This window comes from Castanea sativa, chromosome 6 (genome assembly GCF_040712315.1).
Source record: "Castanea sativa cultivar Marrone di Chiusa Pesio chromosome 6, ASM4071231v1".
NCBI lineage: Eukaryota > Viridiplantae > Streptophyta > Magnoliopsida > Fagales > Fagaceae > Castanea > Castanea sativa.
The window spans coordinates 9,741,442-9,750,259 of NC_134018.1; the positions used below are offsets into that span (position 1 = coordinate 9,741,442).

General features: G+C 35.7%; 3 protein-coding genes across 4 annotated transcripts; 1 reads left to right on the forward strand and 2 right to left on the reverse strand.

Moving 5' to 3' along the window:
- The first annotated feature begins 263 nt into the window (after positions 1-263).
- Positions 264-5,315, forward strand: LOC142638684 (transcription factor MYB97). 2 transcript variants are annotated; one of them, XM_075812740.1, is made up of 4 exons: positions 264-1,529; positions 2,145-3,032; positions 3,123-3,222; positions 4,823-5,315. In XM_075812740.1, the coding sequence occupies exons 1-4, from the start codon at positions 1,185-1,187 to the stop codon at positions 5,101-5,103; spliced, it is 1,614 nt and encodes a 537-aa protein (XP_075668855.1). In that variant the 5' UTR covers positions 264-1,184; the 3' UTR covers positions 5,104-5,315. The 2 variants fall into 2 exon arrangements, with proteins under 2 accessions (XP_075668855.1, XP_075668854.1); XM_075812739.1 differs by having other exon boundaries at positions 265-1,529; positions 2,145-3,222.
- A 352-nt stretch (positions 5,316-5,667) lies between these two features.
- LOC142639405 (uncharacterized) lies at positions 5,668-6,516 on the reverse strand. Its single transcript, XM_075813592.1, has one exon. It carries the CDS (start codon positions 6,514-6,516, stop codon positions 5,668-5,670), a length of 849 nt encoding a protein of 282 aa, XP_075669707.1.
- Positions 6,517-6,567: 51 nt separating this feature from the next.
- Positions 6,568-7,827, reverse strand: LOC142639406 (uncharacterized). Its single transcript, XM_075813593.1, has 2 exons — positions 7,353-7,827; positions 6,568-7,250 (listed from the first exon to the last, which is right to left on the reverse strand). The coding sequence occupies exons 1-2, from the start codon at positions 7,825-7,827 to the stop codon at positions 6,568-6,570; spliced, it is 1,158 nt and encodes a 385-aa protein (XP_075669708.1).
- Positions 7,828-8,818: the final 991 nt, after the last annotated feature.

Below are 8,818 nucleotides of genomic sequence, written 5' to 3' on the forward strand. Positions count from 1 at the left end.
AAAATACTTGAAATAGTAAATTTTTATATAAAAATAATATTAGTTCAATCACAATTTATTGTCTTAACAAACTATGATAAAAATTATGCGAATAAGTATATCTTTAACACAACTCTTATCATAAAACTTCCCCATAGGCATTCTAGACTTATTTAAAAAAAAAAAAAAAAATCCTCGTAAGATGTGCTACAGCTTAAGTCCAATGTATCAATGAATTAGATTTGATACAATATAGATAAGCTTCCACCTTTCATTGCTCTGGATTCGATATTAAACGAACACGTGTCGGTCCAGTACAGTGATGCACTACCTCAAAGCTTAATCGTTAGGGATGAAATGACCAAAAGAGGAGGAGTAAAACCAAGGCTGTATCCACTCAAAAAGAGCAAAAAACTTAGCTAAGACTAACAGCCAAAAAGTGCTGTAACAAGGGGTTTCATAAGTTGTAGGTAAACTAAAAGGCGCTTAAAATGGTACACCATAAAGATGGAGAAGCACCCGGAAGTGCAATGTTTTCTCTCACCTATCTAAATTGCTCACTCCCCAAACCTTTCCATTCTTGTGGGTCCCAGTGAGTCAGGCCCTCCAATTCCATATCCATCTCTCAACTTTGCACCATCATCATCACCGCCATCACTGGGCACCCTTTTTTTCTCTTCTCCCTAAAACCTCAAACCCCAGGAATAAAACTGCAAAAAAACAAACAAACAAAATAAACAAACAAAACTGAAAACACTTTCCTAAATTAAAAAAAAAAAAAAAAAACTGAAAACACTGAAAACTTCAGAATGGAATAACAGCAATTTCCATTTCTGAGCTTTCCAATTTGTCTCCTTTATCATCAACCAAACAAGGGACCATGTAAAACGTTGAAACTTGGGAAAGGTTTCTACAGAGAGAGAGAGAGAGACCTCTTATTTCTCACAACAGTTCACAATTCCATCCTCCAAAACTATCAAAACACAAAAAAATAAGAAAAAAAAAACAAAAAATCAAAAAAAAAAAAAATCCAGAGGGCCCACCAAAATCAAAAGCTCGGAAATTTATAGTGCCACTTCTAAATTACCAATATTACACGTATATTTTATAGCAATAATTGAGCAAGGAGGCTATATTAGTCCTACCACCACAAGCAAACAAAGCTGGGCGGTGTGGGACAATTTGGGCTATCATTTCAATTGGCAATGGCAACCAAGAACAGCACAGGCGGTGTAGCAACTAGTGAGGGAGGTGGGTCCAGTACTGGTGGGGCCGAGAGTGGACTTGGTGGGGCCACGTTGAAGAAAGGGCCATGGACAGCGGCTGAGGATGCAATTCTGGTTGAGTATGTGAGGAAACATGGAGAAGGGAACTGGAACGCAGTGCAGAGAAACTCAGGCTTGGCTCGTTGTGGCAAAAGCTGTAGGCTCCGTTGGGCTAACCATCTTAGGCCTAATCTTAAAAAGGGTGCTTTTACTCCTGAGGAAGAGAGGCTCATTCTTGAGCTCCACGCTAAGTATGGCAACAAATGGGCTCGCATGGCTGCTCAGGTATATATTTTTCCACATACATCTTCATGTGTGTATAACAAGTTTAATAATAGGTTTACTTTCTATGTTTGTGTATGTTTTTTGTTGTTCTTGTTTTTTTTGTTAATTGGGTTTAGTCTTTAAGCTGTTTTTCGGTTTTTATTTATTTTTAATTTGTGTCTCTTGCCATAGCTTAAATTTTGCTTCTTCTTCTCCAATTTTTTTTTTTTTTATTTTTTAAAGATCATTTTTGTTTTGTTTGAGGCTGCTTAATGATGCTTATATAACAAAAGTTTGATTCTCTTTTTTTTCTATGCTTCAGAAAACAGATGCTTTTCCTGCTTTCATCATGAATATTTGCCTGTTTTCTGCATGCTTTTACCAAACAAATGTTGCCTGTTTTGTGAGTACAAGAAATAGATGTATTGTTGTCCTCGTTTTTTTCTTCAGATTTCAGACATATTCTCACATAAGTCTCATTGTTTTCTCTTGCTACTTTTTAAGACATAAATTTCCGTTGTCTCTGTCTTGCTTTCCAAGCCAACTTTTCCGGTTCTTTTTTTTCCTGCACCAAAACCAAAACCTCATTCTCTCTCTTTAACCAAATGATTTATCTCTTTTGTCATTGTCTCTCAGTTACCTGGACGAACAGACAACGAAATCAAGAACTACTGGAACACCAGGGTTAAGAGGCGCCAACGCCAAGGCCTTCCTCTCTATCCCCATGACATTCAACCATCCTCTCAAACCCAAAACCCAAACCAAACTCAAAACCAAACCCAAACCCAACTCCAACTCCAACACCAATACCAATCCCAATCCACACCCACCACTCCCACCACCCCAACAGCCCCAACCACACCCACCACACCCACCACCCCAACTTTCCATTTCCAATCTCACGCTCACCACCACCCTTCTTTCTCTCTTTCCCCAACTCCACCACCTCCATCTAATCACCAACACCAACAACACCATTCTTTTCCCCTCTCTCCTTCCAAACCGCAACAGTTCACCACCAACACCACAACATCTCTTCCTCTCTTTGACCCAACCAACAACTCAAACACCAACACCAACACCATTCCTTCCTCCTTCACTTTCCATCGCCCCCCTCCTATTCTTGGTGCCCCAATTCGCTTCAAGCGCTACCGTGAAACCACTGGCTTTTCTCTTCCCTTGTCACCGGCACCACATACTACTACTACTACTACTACTACTACTACTAATAATAATAATAATAACAATAACAATAACAATATGATCACTTCTCCTACTAGTATCACGCCTCTTGGCCAGCTTTCATCGACCCAGTTGCCTGATATATCTTGCTTTAAGTTTCCACTGACTTATAGCCACAGTGCACCTCAACTTATTAGCACTCAGTTGGAACTAGACCAAATGATGTCGGCTTATTCGATGAAGCAAGAGCTCCCTTCAAGCCAATTGTCACCCCATCATCATCCTCCTCCTCATCCTCCTCCGCCTGCCACGACCATGTCAGCAATTACTATTGATACCAAGGTAAGTGCAGCTGCTGCAAATCCAGGCTGTGGTAATGGGTTGTTGGAGGACTTGTTAGATGAGGCTCATGCATTGGCAATTTCCAACCAGGGTTTGAGGACGCAGAGTTTCTTGGGTGTCAAGGAAGAAAAGCGTGTGTTTGATGGCTTCAAACATTGGGAAGGTTCAAGCACCATTGATTGCTCTTCGGGTGAGTTTTCTCTCTAATTATCTTGATATATAGTGGTATGGCAAAGTACAGTCATATGTCTCTTAGATCTCTTTTACTTAGTAGAAAAGGACAATGATAATTCTATCTGGGCATGATCATATTAACTCTCTACCTTAGCTTACCTGCTAAGGAAAATGTCTATCTCTTTGTTAGTGCAATTAAAATTTCTAAAGCATTCAGTTGCACTGTCTTTTATTACGCTTTAAACTTAAATTCGATGGTTATACTGCAGATGAATCATTGTGCCATTTTCATTTACTCTCTCAATTATGTTTTGAATTTGATTTTAATGCGTAGAGTTCAGATATACTCTCTCTCTCTCTCTCTCTCTCTCTCTCTCTCATGTTCAAGCTCTTAATCATCTGGTAGTAGGTTCCATGAAATAACTTTTGATTTAGTCTGTTAGTAGAATTTCTCAGGACTAACTACATTCTGAAAAGGATTCAGTGTAAATGGATAACTCTCTTTCAAATTCATTTTCCTTTGTGCTCCAATATATTATAGAAATTTCAATATCATCATTAGTTAGGGTAGCCTTCAATCCACGTCTCCCTTTATCTTGAGATTTTAGGACTTTTGCATGAATATGAAGGTATGGCAGATAAATAATTGTTTATGCGGGCTTAGGCTTACCTCACGTTTTAATTTTAATTTATAATATGAGAGAAGTGATGTCCAAGCTTTTGGTTAGATTGTTTCACTCCCTACTTATAAGATATCAAAAATCTCATAAACTGATAGGGTAGTAAATTAAATTTCAAACTTTCGGATTTATGTCACACTTCCAAATTAATGAGCCCACCACTAAGGTACCTCCATGGGGTAGGCTTACTCCACTTATAATTGTCAATTATTGCTATTAATATTGATACAAGAATGTTAGTATGATGCTTATTTATTATATCTATGGGTGAGTAATGCTTTGCAGTTTGCAATATTCTTTATCAGTGGTACAGGTATTATAATTTATCTACTCTATTAAATTTATGTGACCCAAATATGAAAAAAGTCAAAAATATTTAAGCTAGGTAATTTTGCCCAGATATATGAATTAAGTATCTTAAATGAGATGAACTCTACCTGTAGAATGGACGTGGCTATCTATTTCTTGTGTTGCTTGAGAATCTGTTAATCCTTTGTTATCTTTATCCTGGTGGCACCCTCTTACTAACTATATGTTTTCGTGCTTTAGCCAGACTTACTGATAAGTAAGAGAGAGATGCCTTGAAGTTCAACTTAAGGCTCCAACAAGTAAAATTGGACTTTTAATTGTATACTTTATATCCAATTTGTATACAAATTATTTGTCCCAACGTGGGTGTTTTAAATCTATACTTTACCAATCACAATGTATCATGTGTCTAAATTTTTTTTTTTCATAAAAAGTATTTTGAGTATAAAAGGGAAATAAAAAAATATCAAACTCATGACATACTGTGGAGTATAAAATGGAATTCCTAATGAGACAGGAAATTTTTTTTCCCATCCAATTTATACTTATATAATATAATTATTCTACCAACAAAGTCAAGCTTATGCCACTGTCTTTTTTTTAATATGTCTTATTTCACATATGCAGGGGTGAAACCAAAGGAAGAACCAGGAGTTCAGATCAACACCATGCAAGAAGACCTGTCCAAGCTGCTCAATGTTATCCCTTCCACCATGCAGATCCCATCTGATTGGTACAGTGATAGTGGGGAAGTCTCTAATGGGCAGTCTTCAGGAGTAACAGATGAGAATATTGGAATTGACATGCAGCATATAGCTTCATTGTTTCCTCTTGGTGCTACAACAGACCACAGCCACAGCAGAACTACCGGTTCCTGCTCTTGGGACAACTTGCCAGGAATTTGCTAAGTCTGATTCAAAGGCAAAGTTTGTTTGGATTAATTTCATGTTTGATCTTTCTTTTTTATTTGGGCTTAATTAATGGGGTTGCCTTAATGGTTATTGTGGCTTTCATTCTTCTGATTATGAACTCAAACACATGGACAGAATGACTAATTATCATATCTATACAACATACATTATAAGTGTAGCACTGATGATTAATGGAATGCTTTAACTTGTAACCAGTGGCGGAGCCAGGAATTTAGGTCAGGGGGGGCAAGATTAAAAGACAAGATTGGAAGTAAAAAATTAATCTAAAAAAATTAATCAATATTAATAACAAAATAAGTAAACAATTATATGATAATGTAATTGTCATACAGAATCTAACATAAAATGTAAACTTTAATTTATTTTTTCACACCTAGCTTATTTTACTCAATTGCCCTCGACGATTTTTCATATTTTGAAACTGCTGCATGATTTCTTCACACTCAATAGTCTTGAATATATCTTTCTCAATATATGTGACTAAGCAATCATTCATTCACTGATCTCCTATTCGATTGCGTAATCGATTTTTAATTATGTTCATTGCTGAAAAAGCTCTTTCAACAGTAGCTGTTGCAATGGTAAGATCAATGCCAAAGTCACTAATGAGTAAACCAATGGATATGAAACATTCTTTTTCATTTCTACCATCTTTTCGGCAAGCTGTCCAATTCCTTTAAGTGTTGAAAACTCTTCAGAGGACCACATGTCATGGATGTATGTCTCAAGTTGGTTATCCAAGAAAGAAACTTGAACTGTTGAAAAATCACTTGGATAAAACTGAGTAAGCCGAATCAATTTCTCCTTGTTGAATTCTGAAAATAAGTTATCTGGGTTCAAACACGCAACACAAAGTAATAATTCAGAATTTTCAAAACGACTATTGAGTTCCTGAAGTTGCATATCTATAACAGTATAAAAAAGCTCCACTTGATAATAATGTGAATTTTTCATGTTTTGAGCTTTTCGTCGTGGCCGAGGTTGATAAAAATCATCCATATCAGGAACATCAATATTATTTTTTTCACAAAATGCAGAAACCTCCTCTAGCAAAGAGTTCCACCCATCATCTCTCATGACCTGTAAACGTTGCTTTGAAATGTCAACCAACTTCATAGCATTCACAATATCTTGATCTTTTCTTTGTAATGCCTGTGACAACTCATTACTTATGCCAAGCACACCTTTCATCAAATGTAAATCAAACACAAATTCAAATGTTTGGAGTAAACCAATTAAGATATTTGCTTCTGCTCTCTGATCAAAATCTAAACCATCTTCTATAATAGTTTCAATCACATCAATTACAGAAGAAAACATGTGAATAATATTAACAAGTGCACCATAATGAGAACTCCAACGTGTATCTCCAGGTCTTTTTAGACTCATTTCTTGATTCAAGCCACGACCGAGTTGAAATTTCATTATTTTTTAGTGCTTCTATAACCCGGCATTACGTTTTTCACGAAGAATATCATGACGTTTGCATGATGCTCCAACAATATTGAATACCTTTGCAACCAAGTTAAAAAAGGTTGCAATCTGGATGTGATTTTTTGCTACTGCAACTAATGTTAGTTGAAGCTGATGTGCAAAGCAATGGACATAATAGGCAGAAGGATTATCTTTCAAAATAAGATTTTTTAGTCCATTTAACTCACCTCGCATGTTGCTTGCCCCGTCGTAGCCTTGTCCCCGCAATCTACTAATGCTTAAGCTATGTTTATTAAATACTTCCTCAATTGCACTCTTTAGTGTCACTGTTGATGTATTATTAACATGTGTAATGCCTAAAAAGCGCTCATTCACATGTCCCAGTTTGTCCACATAGCGCAAAGCAATTGCCATTTGTTCTTTAGTAGACATATCACGTGATTCATCAATTATAATAGCAAATAATGAGTCTCCAATATCTTTAATAATAACATTTATTGTCTCAACGGCTGCAGCATTTGCTATTTCTTTTTGGATATCAAGAGAGGTCATTTGATGATTTTCAGGAGCATTTTCGAGGACTGCCTTATCAATTTCTTCATTGTGATTTGCAAGAAACCGTAATAATTCAAGGAAATTTCCTTGATTATTGGAGTCTTTAGATTCATCATGGCCATGAAATGCTAATCCTTGCCGTTGTAGAAAACAAATACAATCCACTGATGCATTCAAACGAGTTCAATATTCCCTTTTCTCAACATCCGATTGCTTATTTATAACTGTTTGAATACTTTGTCTCTGGTTTAACAAAGCTTCACATTTTCTTTGAGCTATATTATGTGCACTGTTGTGGTCCCCAATGTGATTCTGTAATTTCTCCTTCTTTTTCCAATTTTTGAATCCTTCAGTAACAAATGAGTCTCCCCTTCCTTGATCACCAGTATCAGGTCGAAATAGATAACAAAATAGACAATATGAAGCATCTTTCGTAATGCTATATTCCAACCAACTAGGATAGTCTTTGAACCACACTGGATTAAATCGACGCTTTGTTTTACCAAATTGACTTTGTGGAAAATCATGATCAACTGGTTGACAAGGTTTATTTTGTAGATAATGCCTTCTAATTTGATCTCTTTCATTAGGATGATAGTTACAAATTTTTATTCTTAAACCAGGATCCGTGGGAAGATTTGCAACATCCACTTCGATATGAATTCGTTTAGGATTTGATCCAGACTCATTATTATGATCAAGATTCTTCATAATCTCAATTAACTACAAATATATATGTCATATCATTAAAATAAAGAAAAAAAAAATTACAATCTATGATTAAGAATAATCAAATGAGGAGATCATTATAAATACAAATAGTTTAAACATATAATTTGAATTATAAATTTATGGTTAAGAATAGTCAAATTAAGAGATCCATCTAAATATAAACAGTTTAAACATATAATTTGATTCTTTAAAAAAATAAATAAATAAATAAATCAAAGCAAAAGTATTAAGAGTATGCATACCTATAAATATTTGAATGTAACTTAAAAACTCAACTTGAATGCTTTTAAAAACTGCACAGCAACTCTGAGATCCAAAGAAAGAGACTGGATTGAAAAGAAATTTTTTTCGTTGTGATGGGAGGCGTGCCTTGTTTGCATTATATATATATATATATATATTTTTTTTTTTTTTCAGAGTTCTACTGACTTCTAATCCGGGTAGGTGTAGCAAAGTTGTTATAGAGAACATTAGAATTGTACTACGTATAGGGGTAGAAGTCTACTACTACTAGGAAAGCTAGAAAGGTTTTATCACTTCTATCCAAAAAAAAAAAAAGGAAAGCTGGAAAGGGAAGTAACGTGAATGAACTTAATTGAGTTTTTTTTTTTTTTTTTTTTTTTTTTTTTTTTTTTTTTTTTTTTGTAGGGGGGGCAAATATTGTATTTCAGTAGTGAAAAAAATTGAAATTTCAGGGGGGGCACTTGCCCCCCCCTCGCCCCCCCCTCCCTTCGCTCCTGCTTGTAACCATTAGGTGTTGGGCCATGTGGAGCCTACTTTGTGACCTGATCAACCCCTATTTTAAATGAGAGATTTTCCAATGCTTAGTATACTATGAAGTGGAGACTTGGGCTGCTGGGAAATGTTTTGACCCATTTGGCCCTGTTGTTTGGGATATTTATTTTGTCACTTCAGATTTGGGTTCATTGTATTGTGCACTATATAGCTGCCCTTGTATTTTTTTTTTTGA

What these genes read in the sequence shown, in the direction of transcription:
- LOC142638684 (XM_075812739.1), top strand. Translation starts at nt 1,185, where the DNA reads ATGGCAACCAAGAACAGCACAGGCGGTGTAGCAACTAGTGAGGGAGGT. An exon ending in GGGCTCGCATGGCTGCTCAG is followed by an intron (nt 1,530 to 2,144) that starts GTATATATTTTT and finishes ATTGTCTCTCAG; the next exon opens with TTACCTGGACGAACAGACAA. An exon ending in CACCATTGATTGCTCTTCGG is followed by an intron (nt 3,223 to 4,822) that starts GTGAGTTTTCTC and finishes TCACATATGCAG; the next exon opens with GGGTGAAACCAAAGGAAGAA.
- LOC142639406 (XM_075813593.1), bottom strand. Translation starts at nt 7,827, where the DNA reads ATGAAGAATCTTGATCATAATAATGAGTCTGGATCAAATCCTAAACGA. An exon ending in TTTGTTAAACCAGAGACAAA is followed by an intron (nt 7,251 to 7,352) that starts GTATTCAAACAG and finishes TACAACGGCAAG; the next exon opens with GATTAGCATTTCATGGCCAT.
- LOC142639405 (XM_075813592.1), bottom strand. Translation starts at nt 6,516, where the DNA reads ATGAGTCTAAAAAGACCTGGAGATACACGTTGGAGTTCTCATTATGGT.